Source organism: Bos javanicus, chromosome 15 (genome assembly GCF_032452875.1).
Source record: "Bos javanicus breed banteng chromosome 15, ARS-OSU_banteng_1.0, whole genome shotgun sequence".
In the NCBI taxonomy this organism is placed as follows: Eukaryota; Metazoa; Chordata; class Mammalia; order Artiodactyla; family Bovidae; genus Bos; species Bos javanicus.
In genome coordinates, this window is record NC_083882.1 from 63,359,376 (window position 1) to 63,378,475 (window position 19,100).

General features: G+C 46.1%; 1 protein-coding gene across 3 annotated transcripts in view; it reads right to left on the reverse strand.

Moving 5' to 3' along the window:
• WT1 (WT1 transcription factor) overlaps positions 1–19,100 on the reverse strand; it is a 51,182-nt gene that overhangs the window by 28,667 nt on the left and 3,415 nt on the right. Inside the window, exons 1-5 of one of the 3 annotated variants that reach the window (XM_061381047.1) lie at positions 16,305–16,784; positions 15,975–16,097; positions 15,451–15,553; positions 5,545–5,622; positions 4,456–4,506 (exon numbers count right to left, since the gene is read on the reverse strand). In XM_061381047.1, the coding sequence (XP_061237031.1) occupies positions 4,456–4,506; positions 5,545–5,622; positions 15,451–15,553; positions 15,975–16,097; positions 16,305–16,515 (566 nt within the window). In that variant the 5' untranslated portion in view covers positions 16,516–16,784. Of the gene's footprint in view, positions 1–4,455; positions 4,507–5,544; positions 5,623–14,462; positions 14,688–15,450; positions 15,554–15,974; positions 16,098–16,304; positions 16,785–19,100 lie in introns of those variants that run through there. The other 2 variants (XM_061381046.1, XM_061381048.1) reach the window with 2 other exon arrangements.

Genomic DNA, 19,100 nt, shown 5'->3' on the forward strand with positions numbered 1-19,100 from the left:
GCTGGACCCCCTTCATCACCACCTTCCTTTTGTATGATTCCCGCTCAGTTTCTTTCTTCTCCTGACCTGAACAGATCTGTTATTTATCCTTCTGTTTACAAGATAAAACTCATTCCCTGCTTTAAAACAGAATAGTTAGAAACACAGTATGGAGGCGCTAAGTCTATAAAGCCCCAAATACTTTTTAAAGCCAAGTATTTTTAAGAGGTTGAGAATATTTTCAAAAGCGCTCTCATGAAGGTCAAAACACAGAACTCTGCAATGGCCTACAGAACTACCTTTGCTGAATCAGATCTAAGTCGAAGCCAATCATTTGTTATAAAAAAGAAAAGGACACAAATGGGAAAAGGTCTGAAGGGTATGCGACATGATATTAACAGTAGTTTCATCGGGGCTGCTGCAGGAAGTGTTAATCTCCTTTCCTATAAAATTGGATTTTCTGTTCTATAAATTTATACATGAATGGAATATATGCCCCAAGAGAAAAGGGGGAAAAGATGAAAAGCTAGAGGAGGGAAAGAAGCAGCAGGGAAGTGAAGTGAAGACAAAGAAACCACTGCACCAGTCCACGCTGAAAGGAACAGGAGAGACGGGACTAAATCAGTCCTCATCTCTATCCTGCAAACCCAAGAGAGTCCCCTGCTTTGTTCTGGGAAGTCCAGCTAACGGACTCTAGCCAAGTCCAGCACAGTTGAAATGCATAAGTGTAACCATATAAAAGAAGAAATTAACAGCTTTATCCTGGGAGTGGAGGTGGAGGAGTGCCCTCAGGAATGCTGATATTCCTAGAGCCGCTTCTCTCCACCTTTGTGTTTGCATCACAAGCTCCAGGAGCCCCTGAAAAGCAAGCTATCCATTTTCGAGAAGTAAATCTCTTGGACGGATACCTTCTGTTCACGGGCTGGAGAGGGAAGGTGCTGGGCTATGTGTTGGAACTCCCAGCCAGAGGAGACAGCTATCTCTTCTGGCACAGGTTCTCAGGGATGAGACCATGTCTAGTGGGGATTTTCTCCAGATTCGACAGCCTTGGCCCTACCCAAACACGCAGCTTTGTTTTCACCATACATCACTCATCCTGAGATCTTTCATTTTTCCTTTCAAGCATCCACAGGTCAAATACTGTGTGTTCCCAACAGTCTGAACTTCTTGGACCAGCCAAGGGGACATTCATTTTGCTCAGCACTCCTTTCACATTGCTATTGTCTTCAATTTCCCACTCCCCCTACCCAAGTCCCCAGAGAATAACTTCTTCCTTGTTTTAACAACTTGGACCACGGTCAAGGTTGATGTGTTTCTCCATTTTGCAGGATATTTTCTTCAGAAGAGACAAAACAGAGGCTGACAGAGGAGCTGGGCTTGGGAGCAGTGTTAGGAAATCAGCAGGCATTAGGAACACACAAAAAATGCTTCGAAAGAAATACAAAGCAGACAACATTGCAAGGTGCCACACACAGAATTGTTCAGAAAAGTGGACTAGCGCTGAGAAAGAGTTCCCTGCAATTTTTTCTCCCAATGACCCACTTAGAAAATTTAATCTCATTGTTTGTAGGTAAGGAAAGCGGTCAGAGTGAGCAAAGTAGCTTCATAAGGTATCTTCTCTTTGACTTAAACTGAAATACAACATTCTCCCACTTGACGTCATGAAAGCAGCTCTGATCCTTACGGGCGTGCAGATATGAACGTGAGTAAAGGGAGAAGGAGAGAGAGGAGTAAATCAGTGGCAAGATTCTTTCCTCCCCCTTGTGTGGGTGCTTAGTTGTTCAGTCGTGTCCGATTTCTTTGCAACCTCATCAACTGTAGCGTGCCAGGCTCCTCTGTCCATAGGATTTTTCAGGCAAGAATACTGGAGTGGTTGCTATTTCCTCCTCCAGGGGAATCTTCCCAACCCAGGGCTCCAACTCACATCTCCTGTGTCTCCCACACTGCAGGCAGATTTTTTACTGGCTGAGCGATCGGGAAGCCCCTCCTCGCCCATGTTTCATGTTTTCTTCTTATCTTGCCCTTGCTATCCCTAAAATTCTATCCCCACCCAGTATAACACTGCTTCCCAACATCTGATGAAAGATGTCTCTGTGGACTTGCTTAGGACACAAGGAAACAAGCTTATTCTTTTTAAAAAAGTATGATTTTCAAAGAAAGAAGATGTGAACAAATATTTAGTGGGTATTAGTCTCAGGTACACAATCTTTTAATAAAAATGTGATAATGCTTCTTTTTTATGAGCGATTTAGAAATTATATCTTTTTTTCCCCCAAAACATGACTCAGACGTCCAGTTTCCCTGTTACCGATCTACGCTGTCACCTTGACTTTTCACACCACTGATTTCAGATAGTGTCCAGACACTAGTTATGGATTAATGCAAAAATACAGTTAGTTCCCTTTGTCTTTCTTTGCAGAGTATCTTTTCCCAAATTTTCCATGAACAGCCTTTTCATACCATGACAAAGGGAAACAAATTTGGTACAGAGAATAAAGACACCTACTCAGATTATGTACCCCCTGGGGAAAACCACTTTCTACTGGGATATTAGTTTCGATTGTATCCAGTTCTCAGCTGTTCATGGGCTTGAAGGAAAGAGCTAAGGAGTTGCTATTTTCAGAGCTAAAAGACAGGCAAATTGTGGGTCGTGATACATTAGTGAGTTGTAAAATCACAACCAGCATTTTTTAAGATGATGTGCAATAAAGTAGAAAACATCAGTAAGTAAAGCATGTAGTATTGTTTTGTGAAAATGTGTGTGTATGTGTGTGTTGTGTACATTCAGTCTCAGTGTAAAGGTATTTTAAACTGTGGTCACAGTCTAAAAAGTTTAAGAAACTCTAAGCTAGAGCCCAGATCCTGTAGTCAGACAGAAGTGGGTTCCAACATGGCTCTGACACTCACTCGCTAAGTGAACTTGGTTAGGTAGCGTAACCTCTCAAGCCCTCATCTGAAAGATGTGTGTGACTACAGGATTGTCGTGAAAACAAAAGAGAAGTACATAAAGCCCTTCACATCTGGCCCAATAAGGTTCACACCCATCTTTAGATAAATATTCAATTCCCACACAGAAGCAAACATTTAGCTGACTTACAGTATGTGCCAAAGAGATCAAAAACCCAATGTGAGAGAAGATAAACTAGACAATTGTAACTTTTTGTTCTCCAAAGAGTTACAGTACTCTTATAAGACTATCTATTGGAGTCACTTGATTTCAAGAATCCTTTTCCAAAATGTAAACACCAGATCAATGAAAACTCTTCTAGTTTTTGTTTCTTATACAGGATTGAACAAATTTATTCTCACTTTGAACTTCATCCTTATAGCTTCTGACTCTCTAGCAAGTGACTAATACCATGTGCCTGAAGATTTTAAAAGATACCAAGATTATCTCACCAATGGAAAGACCCAGATTAAAATATATGCCAAGATTCCTTATACATAATTCTTGTAATTAAGTAAACAAACCAAGCCTATATTCCATCATGAAGAAATTTAAAAAACTGAAACATACTCCTCACTTCGCAATCATGTTCTATCTATTCTTGGCATGTAGTTTGGGGAGAGTTACTGAATTCTGAGAGGAGGAGAAGAAAAGTAAGGGATTCAGAAAGAAAGGCTGGGACCAGGAAAGATAACATAAGTTGCAAGTAGGTGGAAAGATACAATGCTGAAATTGTCATCAACCCTTGGATGGAAGTGGGGAGAGAAAAATTCCCAATAAACAGCAGACTTTTATACTTCAGGTCTAGAGAAAGGAAGTGGAGATTTGGTTAAAATAGTTGAAAAATTGGAGTGTGGAAAGAAGGCTTTAATAGTTTTAGAAGATGAAAAACAACTTTGCTGATCACCAAAGGATGATCCAAAAAACAGCACAGAACCAACAAAAGAAAGAAGGGCCAGAAGAGGGAGGCTGGTTCTGGTGTTTAAGCAGAGAAAACAAAATCAAAAGAAACAGTTACAAAAATGTCCCAGGGTGCAGGCTGTAAGACTGGAAAACACAGATGTTTAGGAATTCTAAAAAGTCTTTGCAGAAAAGTCTGACCATAGATTTGGGGTAAAAATTAAGTTCTCCCTGAGAGATTTAAAGGTAAATAGAGAAAAGGCAAGTTAAGTATGGCTGAAAGATTTGACCGATGTAACAAGAATATGTGTAATACTACAAATTAAATATTTTTTTTGAAACATTTGCCAGGAAATGAGCAGGGTTCCTAAGGCATCATTTCTTAAGTTGTTTTCCAGGGGTATGCTGATGAGAAATGTCACCACCTCCATTTTTACCCACATACATATCTACAGTAAATAAGAGGCAGAGAGAGAGAGAGGGAAAAAAAAATGGATCACTTCTTCCCATCCCTGTGCACCAGCAGCTGCCCTGATTTCCCGCCGTCAGTCCTAACTCCTACATCACCCCAGCTGCCAGTCAACAAGGCCTACATGGTTTGCTTTGCCAGCATCGCATTGTCCACTCACTTGCTCTGCCCTTCTGTCCATTTCACTGAGCTGGAGCTCCCAGCAGCAACTCTAGAAAAGAAGAAGAGGTGGGAATGGGGACTGGAGCATGCATGGCTCTAGCAAGCCCAGATCCCACAATCCAATGAGAAGCCACTAAATACACGGAGACGAGGTGCCAGCTGTCTAGTCAAGAGTGCTGAACTGTGACCCTGATCCCACCCGGGCTGATGGTGGGGGTGGGGAGTAGAAGGCCCCACAGGGAGACTGGAAAGAGCCTTTGTTTTGGAATCAGAAGTGGACTTGGAATCTCAGCTCTATCGCACACATGGTATGATGTGAGCTTGGGAAATAACTTAAATCTCTGAGCTTGATGAACTTCTTTGAAAAACAGGATAACAGTGCCTAGGAGGCATGATAATGCCATTGGGAAGACAGGATGAGGGGACCCAGATGAGTACCTGTTACACAACAGGGGCTTCGTGACTGTCGTATCTGACGGCCTATCCACTCAGATTCAAAACTGAAAGTGACTTCTTTCACTGTTAAGTCCCACCTTGATTTTTTCATTTCCAGGTGCAAAGCATTGCCGCTACCTATGTTTGACTGCTGTGTTCTCTGTATTCTGGTTGTGTATCAAATGTGATAAAAGCCTCCTGAGGCAACAAGGTGTGACCACATCTGACTTTGGATGGTCCAAATCACCTTCAGATACAAGCTTAGATCTTGGACTTTGTAAACTCAAAGCATTTCTCGGGAAGATGATGTAATGATTAACCTCGGTGATATCACAAGCCAAACATAAATATTAAACAAGGTTGAATGGACACAACTTTGAGGAACTCTAAAACATTCAATAAGGAAAGGCCATATGGAGTTTTCCCAGTATTCTCAACCCACACATTCTAGACAAAAACATCCCCTAACCATATTCATAAAAATTTAATACTGAACAAAACTGACCAACTGGGAGAAGGAGGCAAGCATCCTAATTCTGTAGAGAGCCACGCCTATTCTACAACTGTGCTGTCTTCCCATGGAATAAGGACCTTGAAAATGGTTCAAACAGGTGTAAGTTACTGTTGACGGGAAACAGAGTAGAGAACTTACCCCTTCAATGTGGCTCCTAAGTTCATCTGATTCCAGGTCATGCATTCAAGTTGGGAGGTCATCTGGTATAAATTGTCACTGTCAGAAAAACGTCCAGAGTTAGAAATTCATAGTATACAACATATGTATATGTGCAATTTTTTTTTTCCAAAAAGCAATAGACTTTTAACTTTACAGTGAAAGCCTCCATATTTTCCAGAATGGACAGAATACATGAGTCTAAAATGATTTTCATTTCATCCCACTGATCTCCATGTCATTCACTTCACACACAGCAAGAAAGGATGTGAGAACAATTTGGAAGCCTTTAAAAAACCTTAGTAGAGCAAACACTGAAGTTTCTAAAGAGGTATTAAACCTCTGAAGGGAAGAGGCTAAAGGGAGTGAAACTTTGAAAGGCAACACAGGCTGGATAGCTCAACATTAAAGTTAAAAGCCTGGAGCTGAAAGTAGAAAGACAGCAGATTAATTATTCGTGAAAAGGCCATTAACTTGTTTTAATCAAAAGGATAAGTATCATGTGGATTATGAGGGCCTGAAAAGTCAAAGAGTGATGGGTGATGGATGGTCTAATACTCAAGGATGTGACAAGCAGAAGGAAGAGGATGATAAACTCTAGATACAACTCAAGGAATCATTCTCTATAAATTTTATGGTCATGGTATAAGTCAAACGGAGTTTTTTTTCAAAGGCCCCAACCCAGACCTTTATTATATAAGGGAAAACAATGGCTGATCATTTACATTAAGATCCCAAAGGAAAACTGTATCACCATATAAACCAACCAAAACTTATTCTCTTTTTTTCACATACAACTTTTAAAACCATGTTTATTGCATACGTCTTAAAACACTTCTCTAAATGCATTATAGAAAAGCGTATTTATTTCCTAAAATAACACTCTTCTCAAAAGTATCCTGCATGGTATAACTCAACATCTTTATTACATGCTTTTATTTTTACTAATTCATTAATTTCATATTTATCTCCTTCCTAGAAAATTAACATACCAACCGATCACCAGAAATCTCCTACATAGCCAAGTTCTATTAGGGATACATTTAGTCCTGAAGTAAAATGGTTAATTATGAAATTTGAGGCCCAAGAGATGAATGGTTTTGTCTGGGAACCTTTGGTCTAAACACATTACAGACCATTTCCATTCCACCTTCATGGCAGAAGGGAAAGAAGGTAAGAAACTTTCAGTATCTAATGTGTGTGATACCAGATCGCAAATTCTGGACAATCTCCACCTTGTCACCGCATTCCTTTGGGCTGCTTCATCCAGCGGGCAGAGGCAACACCAAGTTTAATTAAGAGAAGGTTTTGTCAGGCCAGCCAAACAGGGAACCTGTGGAGGGGTGAGGGAAGTAACAGCATGTATCCCTTGGAATAAATGAACCCTGTGCTCTCTCTCAACATCGCTTGATAAATCACGGTAGAGTCCATCTGCCTCTCATAGAATGACTCTGAAAATTATTTGGAACTCCTTAGTGGCGGGCACACAGAATAAGGAGGAAGTCAGATTCCAGGAGGGAATTTTACATATGAAATGTGAAGTGACTTCAAACTCCAAGTATGTGCAGTTTCATTAGTCAGTGCCTATCTGGACCCCATCATTCATCCCCATGTCCAACTAGCTATTATGCTACTACAATATACTACATATCAATGAAAAAAAAAAAAATTAGTTTCTCCAGCAGCTTCTCTGTTCGCAGCAGCGGCCGGTGCTGGTCTGTGCCACTACATTTCGCAATTCCACGAATTCTTGCTGTAAGGCCAGTGTAATTAATTCCTGAAGGACCCCAATTTTTATTAGAAGTGCCAGCCTGCTGCATTTAACACAGGAGTTTCTTGAACTTTCTTTGGGCTGACAGTTCATTAATAAGCGGCCTCCTCCACAATCTCTACTGGTTTTTGTTCTCCTGTGCCTTTTCATCAAGCAATCCATTTATTAATCTTGCCATTAATCTCAGCCAACCGGTATTGTATTCCCCAGGCAGCTCTCTGTTTTTGTCACTGATTTTTTAAAAATTGTTCACCAACTAAAATCACTCAGCCCCAGATGACAATTTTCCTAGGTCCTACTGGGATTGGGATCTTTCTGAAATTATTTCATCCTTGCATAAGACTAACAACACTGTAATTTTCAAGAGGTCTGAGAAGCAAGATGGGTGACAGGAGTTTACACATATGGGTCAATGAGTCCCAAATATCTAACTTTATGATTCTGGAATTTTCTCACAGACTTAAAAAATAAGTCCAACAGATTCCTAAAGAGAAAATAAGTTTTTAAGTACATTTTCTTGGCCCCCAGAAAGCAAACCTTCTTAAATACAGAATCTATGCCTTATATATGTATCTTCTGGCTGTTTAGAACCTGAAATATGGAGAGTGCCACAGGCTGAAATAAGAGTTGGGCTTTTGGGGTTAAATAGAATATTTTTAAATTTTCTGTTTCTAATTTTTTAAATGTGGCTACTGGTAAACTTCAAATTAAGTAGATGACTTGCATTATGTTTCTATTGAACAGGGTTCCTCTGAAGGTTTTAGGACCTTGAGCAAATCAGTTCAAGTCTCTGCACCTCAGTTTTCTCATCTGTTAAATGGGAATTTTAATCTCAATCAGTCTAACTTTACAGGGATGTTGTGAAGCTCTGACAATAACTCTTTCAAGACTACACAGATAACATATTTCACTTTTTCTAATCCATCAGATTTTGTACAGTCCACTCACACATCACCGATATTCATCACAACAACTCTGTGAGGCAGGCATAACTGTGACTGCCTTATGGTCGTCATTTATCAGAGGAGGACAGAGGCTCAGAGACTTGCCTAGTGCTGACCTGCCTGATGCCCCCACCTCTACTCTGCCCTGCCCCTTTAATGGCTTCTTGGCATTATTTGAGCTCTGAGCCTTGTTCTCTCACTGCTATTTAAACAACAGTAGAAACAATATGATAATAGTGCAGACAGGAGTCTGGAGGTGAAAGAGGATAGTGTGCCAAGGTCCCAGGAGGACCCCCACTGCTGGATTTCAGTAGTCCTGACAGTTCAGCCTGCAAATCCTCTTAAGAGGACAGAAGGTGGAAAGGGCCCAAGGAGAAGGGCTTTCAGAAAATTCCCAAGCAAAAACCAAAAAAAAAAAAAACAAATAGATTTCCTGAGGCTGGCCATAGAATCAGAGCACAATTTTAACCACATCCTGCCTTCTGCTGGCTGGGGCTCCTCAGTGGCTCAGTCAGTCAGCTTGGTTGGCACCATCTTCCAACTGGAAGTCAATGACAGTAATGACAATAGCTGCTGCTGGGAGAGGACAAAATGTGAATCTGAGCTAAAAATACCAGGCCCAAGCTCTGATCTCTTCAGGCGATCGGTCAACACCCAGCTCTCATCATGAAAACCCACAGAAAGAGGCAGCACCAGTTAAGGAATATATGACCCCTGGCAAACAAAGCATCTAATTACTAAATAACCACTGGAGGTGTCGACCACCTCGTTCCCAGAGGAGATCAGATAAGCAGGTGGTTTGGCTCACAGCGACCACAGTGGTCACGTAGGCATTTCAGCTCCCCATCTAACTCTGTCTGCTCGGAAAGGAACGCTGAAATTGCCGGCTGCCAAAATATATTCCAAAATATATGGTCATGGTGTCTTTTATATTTTCTTTCAAGTAGATCTTGAAATTAAAAAAAAAAAGTTACTGGTTTCCTATGTAAGAAATGTTTGAAGTTGAAAGCAAGGGAAAGAGGAAAGAAACTTCTATAACTGGGATTAATGCAAGTTGGAGTAAAATAAAAGGAAGTCAGTCCTAGCAAAAAGGGGAACTTAAAAGGAAATCAGTAGTAGATCATATAGAGTTTGTTTTGGCCTGGACTCCAGGATTACTGAGTTCTCGACCTCTGCACAAAGAGAAAGGAAGAGAAAAGCTCTCTGCTATTATCTGGACCAGAACTCCCTCACTCTTCAAATGCATGTGTAATTCAAGTACATTTTCATCTTTAAGTGTGTTTAAGTATATTCAGAAGAATGAGGTAGAAACATTCTTTTTGCCACTGGAATAGGGCTGCCGAAGACTGATTACGACCGGAGTTGCCTCTGCCAGACGGCGGTTGTTGTTTAGTCACTGAGTCGTGTCTGACTCTTTGTGACCCCTCGGGCTGTAGCCCACCAGATTCCTCTGTCCATGGGATTTCCCAGGCAAGAGTACTGCAGTGGGTTGTCATTTCCTTTTCCAGGGGATCTTCCTGATCCAGGGATCAAACTCACGTCTCCTGCACTGCAGGTGGGTTCTTTACCACTGAGCCACCAAGGAAGCCCCCTGCCAGATGGTTATCAGCTGGCAAACCAGCATCTTGGTGGAAGAAAAGTGTTTCCCGGGGTGAAAAAAAAAATTCCCAATAAGAAAAAGGCACATGTAAGTGGCATCTGTGCTCAGAATTCATGTTCCCAGAGTTTTCTGTAATAGCTTTGCCCCAAACTTCTACCTGATAACCAAGGCCCATGCACAGAGGCTGCAGCCAAATTTCCATGCAGACCTTTTCCTGCGTTCTTCCCTCCGAGGCGCCATGGAGGCGGCCTGTTCAATAATTTCTGCCCAGCAGGCTATGGTGAATAATCATTTTACAGTCAATCTCTTGGTATTGTCATTTCTCTCTAGCTCACCAGTGAACCAAAGAAAAACCCACCGGGACTTTAACTTCTATTCATAAACACTTGATCAGCACAAAAGTTGCAGGAATATTTGAAACTAGGTTTTTCCCGCTCCCTGGAGACAAGTTCAAGTCAAACTTTTCTTTGATAACACTGCCCACCACCCTGGAAACCACTTCAGACTTTCTGCCTTCATGTCTACCTATATGGGAAACAAGTATTGTCTTAAGTGAAGCTTGTACAGCATATCAAGTATTTTTAGACGTACATGTAAAAAGAGACATTATTAATTATGATTTTATTTCTTCAGGTGAGCGCTCTTCTCTGATTTAATTCTACATTGAAGGCCAACCTAAATGGCAGATCATGTACTTCCCACTGACTGGATTCCCCAGAAGCTCTATAAGCTGCTAGAAGCTTCTCTCACATGAAAGACAATCTGTATGGTAATAGACTCCACTGTCAACTTCATCACTGGTGAATCGTCACCATTCAATCAAAAGTATTCAAATCAGCAACTACTGCTTCTGCATTTGAAGTTTTACCTGACAAGGGGCCAAAGGAAATAAGCATTCTCGTTTAAATTGGTAGCACAGTTACTAAAAATGTATACACAAACCTAGTAAAAGAACAAAATGAAAAGGAAACTATAATGTCTAAAAAGATTAGTGCATGTGGGAATATTTTTCAGGCCCAGAACTCCTTTTCAAAGTAGCTGTGAGAATCAACCCATGAAATGGGCATGGTCAAGGACTGCTGGCTTTAAGGGGCTCAGCAAGCAGCAGGAGAGAGGGGACTTGTGGAAGAGGATTCAAGGGAAGTGAGTAGGGAAAGCCCTGCTAGCTGCCTGTTATAGGTCAACATCAGGAGAAAACTGTGCTTAGTGCAGTTGGACTTCACTACTTCTTCCCCTCATAGGAGCATGAAGGTCCCACCTTCCCTGAGACCTTGTTCTGGGCAAGCACAAATCAGGGTGGCCCTGGAAGCTGTTGCTCCCCCTGGGTCTGGATGGATGAAGAGAAAGGTCTCTGCCCTTTCAGCGTGTTTCTTTAGGCGCCTGCACTGAACTTCAGTAGTTCTCACTACTGGTAAAGGCAAAGCTGGAGGAGTCGGGAGTTTGAAAGATGGAGGCTTGGTAAGTTAAAGACTTTTTGGAGTGAAAGCTCAAGTTAGCTCTTACAATACTGACTGATGAAAATACTGCCTCTGATCCACAGAGCGATTCTGATTGAAAACTATGGGTAAAACCAAAGGATAATGGGGTTTCTTTCACAGATGTGAGGAATAAAGACCTTCCTCGAGCAAGACCTAGGGCAGACAGCACCTTTGGAAAGGAAAGCGCCCTTAAGCATCAGGACAGGCAGCCGGGTGCCAGGAGAGAGGATGGATGCAGAGCCTCACACCTGTTCTGTCCCATACTGCGTCTCACCAAGCAAATTCACCTCCAAAGGCCTCAGTTTACCCCCCTGCAAAATGGGGGTGATAACCTACTGAAACTCTCAAAAAGTTTCAGATTAAAATGTAAGTCTTACATTTAATTATAGATTAAATGTAAGATTAAGTGCTTAGAATGGTTTTGGGAGGTAGTAAGCTTATATAAGCATTTGCTTTTATCAATTATTAGCAAAGGTGCTATACAAGGGGAATGTTTCAGGTGGAGGACAGTGAGTGACCTGGAATCCCTGTGGGCTTTAAAGACAAGAGAGACTGAGAATCAAATCCTAGTTCTGATTCTCACTGCTAGGTAACTTGGGCAAGTTACTTTGAGTCTCTGAACCTATCTCTTCTTTAGCAGAGTGGGGATGGGAGTATCGACCTCAAAGGTAATCAGAAGAATTAAATGAGTCAGTTGAATGAAGCTGTAGCACAGTATGCCACAGCATAAAATATGCAATAAAGCCTAGCGATTATGTAATCGGGGCTTGCATGATCTTTGGGCTCCAGAAGGGCTGAAATCTGGCTCCAGAATCCTTAGTGACCTTCAGAATAAGCTCTGCCCACCCTCAATATGAGGGATGAGGGGGGCAGAGAAGGATGGAGAAAATGATCTCTTAACACTTTCCATAAGTAGACTGGGGTCATTTTTTATACACTACTCATCACATCTGTATATAGCTGTACATCCTCAGATCTGTTACCTGAAAGAGAGGAGTCACTTTACCGTTCTCTCCAAATAGAGAATTTTGAGAATTTTCTCATAGCAAACTCACATTGTGTGGTGCTTATTTAATGTCAGTGTATATACCAAATACACTAACCCCAGGCTAAATCCAAGACTGGGGAGACAGAAGGAGCTTTGGAAGGGCAGGACAAAGAGTCCTGGCAAGCTGCCTTAGCAAGTGCAACAAGGCAAACAAAATACAAATTCAAAAAATACAAGCAAGCCTTTCCTAGGAGGTCCCAATTTTAGACAGAAAAGGGAACAGAGCCAGGGACCAGTAGAAGAACCACTGAATATCTAAGTGATTAAAGTTTAGTTGTATTTCCTATGTTTTTCAAAAACTGTGTTCACAAAAGCATTTAAATAACCTTTCAAACTTTTTTAGAAGTAGGAAAGAAGGAAATGACACAACAGCAGTAATGTGGATGCACATATTCTAAAACATCCCTACACCTGTACATCCATCATTACTGCAGGGGAAGTATCTGATTTTGAAAGGTGATTAGAAACGTTGTGAATTTAGGGTGGATGGAGCTTCAAAGACTCAGGCAGCACCAATTCAAGGGAGCCTCAAAGACTCAGGCAGCACCAACTTCAAGGGAGCAAAGTTTTCCTACAGGGGTCACAAATTTTTTTTTCAGGAGATGTTATTACTTAGAAATTTTTCTATAACAAGAGAAAATGGTATTTTTATGACATTCATACAAAAGTGAGCAAAGAAGTTCCAATTATGTAGAAAGAAGAAAGGAATAAGCAAATAACTCTGAAAGATGAACCTGACAAAAGTGCTTTATACAGGAGCCAGTTAGAAGATGGATTCGAAAATGTGAAATTTTTATGTATAAAATGCAATCCAAGTGACTTTTCCTACTTTCATAGCAACCACAAATTCAGATGCAAGTCAAAATCCACCACAGGGACTCAGTTTGAAGAACTGCTGTTAAGCCAGAGGTTGTGATCACTTTATCCCTGACTCCTTTCTAGGCTGTTCAGCCCCTTCTTAGAGACCCACAGGGTGGACTTAGGCTTGAAAGAGGGGGGAGTAAGAAACGTGTGTAGCTGTGTCACTACTGAATCAGACTCCAAAGCCCCCCAGTCCCCAACCTCCAAGGAGGTATCCCAGCCCATTTAAACAGCACCCATTCCAGCATCAAGGTCTTCCTCTCTGCGTGGGGTGAGGCATCAACCAGGAGCCAAGGAGGAAGGACTGGGCCAAAGTCATCCCACCAGGAACCATTCCAAAGCCCATCCCACCCCAAGGCTAGAATAAGAGCAATGCCAATCTGGAAACAGGCAGAAGCAGCTCCTTAAAAAAGACGGCAATGATCCCACCATCTCAGTTTTGCTTGGGGAGGTGCTTTACAACAGAGATTTCAGATTCTGTACCCATTCCAGTGAGCTGAACCACCAAGGGCAAGTGCAGAGATGTCTGCCAGGAGCAGATCCCTGAGCCTGCTGTACCAAGAACAGAACTGGGTTCTGCCAGCTAGGGAGGGAGACAGGAGGGTGAGAAGGTGTGATCATTCAATCTCTACCTGGGCAAGTGTTAGTAGCTCAGTCGTGTCCTGACTCTTTGCTACCCAATGAACTGTAACCCACAAGACTCCTAGGTCCATGGGATTCTCCAGGCAAGAACAGTGGAGTGGGTTGCCATGCCCTTCTCCAGGAAATCTTCCTGAACCTGGGCAAACTGTATGCTTTTTTTTTTTTTTTCTGCCCTCTCCCTCTTTAAAAAAAAAATCTAGTGGAGGTCGGGCGTAAAAAAAGAAAAAAATAAATAACAAAACGTGATCTTGAATCCAAGATCAGATTAGATATGCCGGATTTCCCCAGTCAAAAGGAAAGGTTTCCGAAGTCTGTGTACTCTAGGCCTAGAGAAGTAGGTGGGCTGGACCCAGTCCTTCCCCAGAATGGGAGAATCAGACCAGTGTTCTAGGCTCGGTTTCCTAAATACTCCGGGGCGTTGGGTTTGGGATGAGCCGCTGCGAGCTCGGAAACGAAGACCCCTTCCCCTCCTCCACCTGTGGGACTGGAGGGCCCCCAGGCGCGGCCATTCCTTCCACCAATCTCCCAGGGCAGGCGCTTTTCCTTCCTTCATTACCTCACTACCTCCTTCCCTTGACGTCAGCCCCGGGTCTTCCAAAGGAGGGGAGGGAAGATGGAGATGAGTCTGGGGCAGTCGGTATCAGGATCCCCGCAGCACCGGGTCGGGGGTAGGGGTGGAAAATGAGGTAATGCGCGCCCAATCCCCGGCCTCAAAAGGCCGCTAGCGGCCACTTCCCTCCCGGCTCCGGCGGGTGTAGTTACTAGGCAACCCTATCGGCGACGCGGGATGCCGGCCAAGTTCACCCAAAGTTGAAGAATAAATTTGGGGGAAGAGAAGGTGGAGGGTGGAGCAAAAGCAGAGGAGGCACGAGGGGCAGGAAAAGAGCTTGGAGGGAGAAGAAGCTGGTTTTCCGCCTCCCGGGATCAGGAAGAAGGGCGGGCGCGGACTGGAGCTGTCTCCCCGGAGGCACCGCAGCCGCCCGCCTGCAATCCCGCATCCAGTCTGGGGCACGGGGCTCTGGGGAAGACGCCCCCAGGGCGCTGCCGCACCCGAGAGTCTGGGGGACTGGGGTGGGGAGAAGGTGGTGGCCCGAGTGTACGCGCCCTGGAAATGGTCCCAGAGAAGGCTGGCGAGTGTGTCCAGCGCGCAAGGAGGGGGCTAGAAAAGGGAGACAAACTGGCTGACTGGGTGGGAGTGGACCCCGGGTTTAATCCTTGATCCCGAGGAGGCTGAAGTCCTCCTAGCAAAGAGCCCTTACCAAAAAATAAAAATAAAATCCTCAAAGTTCTGCTCTTCAGCTCCAAACGGTAACCGCCCTCATTGATATTCAAAGTAAGACCACCAGGAGACCGGGAAACCTACGTCTTTCAGATAGGAACCAAGAGATGGGCTTTAATTTGCTTCAGGAAGCCCAGTGGGTTCGAGGCGCCCGTGGCCTCCAGGACTCGCAGGCGGGGCCGCCCGGCGGCGGACACCGCCCTCCAGCTCGAGCGCCCCCTCCGGGGTCGCGGGGACCCAGACCCGGTGCGGAGCGCCTTCCTACCTGCTGTAGGGCGTCCTCAGCAGCAGGGCCTGGCTGCCTGTGCAGCTGTCGGTGGGCGTGTGGCAGCCGTAGACTGGGGGCGGCACGGAGTACTGCTGCTCCCCTGCAGAGAGCCAGGAGAGCCGGGTGAGCGCGCGGAGGGCTGGGGGTGCGGGGCCGCGGGGGGGGGGGTGGCTGGGCCCCCAGGCTGTGCAGGGCGCACGGGGGCCTGGATGCCGGGGCCGTGCCGAGAGACGGGTGTCCAGATCACAGCGAGCTAAGCTTCTCCCTTTACCTTCTTTTTTAAGCAGTCACCGCACAGAACACGGAAAAAGACCCTCTGGACATTCGCAGTGTCGGCGGAATGGGGCTAACATACTAGGGAGTGGGAGAAAACAATCTTTTCTTTTGAGATTAGGCTATTTTTAAAATTCTTCTAGCTGTCCTCTTCTCCCTTCCCCAATTTGCTGTGAGTTGGAAAGTCCTGGGGAGGCAGGGGTGGCATGGAAGAAGGGGAGAAGGCCCCCACCCCCACCCCGGCTTACCCAGAGAGCCCTGCTGGCCCATGGGGTCCTCGTGCTTGAAGGAGTGGTTGGGGAACTGCGCCGCGTGGTGCGAGGGCGTGTGACCGTAGCTGGGCGTCCCGTCGAAGGTCACCGTGCTGTATCCTGCGGACAAGGCCAAGAGAGAAACAGCGTCAGCGGGGAGTCAGGGACCCTGTGAACCAGAAACCGGGCGAGGAGCACCCAGCCCCGCATTCGGATCCCGAGTCAATCAGCCCCCAGGGAAGCCGGGCCCAGTGTGACCTCGGGACATGCTCCCCGCCCTTTCCCGAGTAAAATCCAGACCTCCCCAGAGTTTCCCAATTTATTTACGCCCTTGTCTTTCACGACGTCCGCGGCTTCTGCACCGAACCTCGCCAGTATGAAAACTTTCAGCCGCTCGGCGGAGAAAGTCGTTCTCCCCCCAAAACAAAACAGCTCGGTTCTCCCGCAGGGGCAGCGGCGGGCGACCAAAATGGATCTGCTCGGCTGACCCGGCGCTGACTCGGAGCCGTAAATCAGAGGCCCGCGCACCAACTTTCATTAATTACTCGGGGCCAGTTAAACGGCCTGGGCTTTAAATGGGGGAGAGTAATTACTGAGTAATGTTATCTGTCTGAGGCTGCGCGACCCGACACCACTGACACCCAAAGCCCTCGGGAAAGCTGGTGAGGGGCAAAAAAGAAGTGGCCTTTCAAGTTGGGCCTGCGGGCCTCGACCCTGCGCCTTCCTCGGACCCAGCTCGCGCCCTGAGGATCGGACTGTGACCATCATTGCAGGGGCCGACTTCCTCGCGTCCCAGGCCGGGAAACCTGTTTGTTTCAGAGTGTGTCTGACAGTGTACCTCCCTTTCCCTACATGGTACGCACGGGGTCCAATGCCTCAGTTTCCCTGCCGAGAAACCGAAGGCAATGTCGCGGCATTCTTCCCCAGCTTTCCGAAGGTGGAGGGGGGGGCGGGGAGAACACGTGTTGGTGGTTGAAAAAAAACGTAGTCTCCTGTGATTACTGTCACCAAAGTACTTAAAATATTTACCCCACTGGCTTCTGCAAAACTGTAGCTGCCTCTGGGGGAAAAGCATCCTCCAGCTAAGATTAGGATCAGTTCTGAGTCCTGAACCCAATGGTGGGGTCCTTTCCTGTGCGCAGGCTCCGTAGTCTCTGAACTGAGGTCCTGGCCAAGTGAGGAATCATATTAGTCCAGAAGCTCACATCGGCTCCCTGCAGGGCCACTGGGCTGAACCCAGTCCCCCCACCCCGCCCTCGCTGGGCCCCGCCTCCTGCACTGAGCTGAGCCTCCAACCAGCCCCCTCCTCAATTCTTGGGAGTGGGGTGAGTCAAACAACCCCCATTCTCCAACTCTTGGCCCAGGCATAATCAGGGCTCTACAACAAACGTCCCTGAAGACTTAGATTGAACAGTGAAAGGTAATACCCACGTCTTTTAAACGCCCCCCTACCACCCCGCAAAAAAAAAAAAAAAAAACCATAACCAAGCTTCTACAGTCCACTTCGGGGAATGTGATGTGTTAAAGAGTCGGAGGGAAGGTTGGAGCAGGTCTTATTAAACGAATTGTACAAGTCTCTCGCACCAATTGGCGCCACAGGTTGACAACTTAAGAAGCCACCAGCTTTAGCAATTTGCATGACCCCAGAGGCCTCTATTTCTGGCCTGCTAAGTGGGCAAAGATAACCCCCGGCCCGCTAGCTGTCAGGAGTGGGTGAGCACGCTGGCGCTTCCAGGCACTTCCTTTTGGGAACGGAGGCCGCGCTGTTTGAGGCCTACCAATCAGCTGACAAGGGAAATTTGGCTCGGAGCGCCCAGTTTTACAGGAGGAAGGCCGAATTTTGAAAGAACTGTTTTTTAAATAAAGAGAAACAGGAGCGACAAAGAAGTTGTCTCTAGATGAACCCTTCTCCATTCCTTAGCCGGTGGCCGGAGCACCGTGCTGTCCCCGGAGGCGGCCCCCCGCCACCATCGGTGCGCGGCGAGGGGCAAGGGGTTTTGGGAGGCCGCTCCTGCATGGATCGCCTCGACTCCGCGCCCCGCGAGGCTCCCAAGCCGCCCCCCCCCCTCTCCGGAGAGGGGGTGCACATCGGTAAAAGCGCCCTCATAGAGGAGGGGAGAGGGCCCTTTAAATTAGAAGCTTATCGGATGCGGGACTGATTAGAGCGCGTGGTCCCGGGGCCTTGCACTGAGACAAGCGCGGAGAGCCTGGAGGCGGGGGCCGGGGGCCAGGGGCCGGAGGAGAGACAGCTGCCGGCCAAAGGGGACAGCTTATTCAAAGATTCCTTGTATTGTTACAGGCCTTAGAGGGAGAGGCTCGAGCGGCCAAGGTAGCGCCTTTCCCACGGTTCCTCTCGGCCCGGCAAAGCAGCGCAACCTTGACCGCGTGGAGCAGCGACACAGGCTCTGCGCTTCTCTCCCCCGCCCGCCGCAGCGGAGGAGTCCGGGAACAGCCTGGCTGGGCCAGGCCCCCGCGGGAGCTGACGGGTGGAGGGCACAGCAGGCTCAATCAGGAAGGTGGTCCCCAAGGGCTGAAAATGATGACTCCGCAGCTGTGGCAGCGGCAGCGTATGGGGAAGGCTATCTAGCAACGAAATACCCTCTCCAAAGCGACCCGAGGGGGGCGCCCTTGGCCCTAGGGCTGTGCTGGTGTCCCCGTGTGACACTAGGTGGCCCAGTAATAACCAGGTATCCTCCAGGGACAGGGTTCTGCGCGCCAGAGGGGCTGGGGAAATCGCTCAAGACTCTCAGGTAGTCTTCCTCTTCCCTTCCCAAACTTCGCACTTAAGTTTGGGAACGCAAGTCCTCACCCTCCTGACAAATTCCCCAACGGTCACACACAGACTACAGTGGGTTCGGTGCCCGTCCAGCAGGGAAGAGGAAATCCATCTCAACAGGGGGGCCAAGATCCCCAGAAACGGAGGTTGAAATAACCTAGAATGGTCTGGGTTTGAGTCCAGGTTCTGCCAGAGAGAGATCTCCCGGACACCTTATCTCTTAGAGTCTAGATTTCCTCCAGTGTCAGGCTGTGAGCTTCTTGCAAAGGCTAAGACATTCTCTCTTAACATTCAGTCACCAGTGCCTGGCACAGAATAAGTGCTCAATAAATGTTTCCTGAATGAGT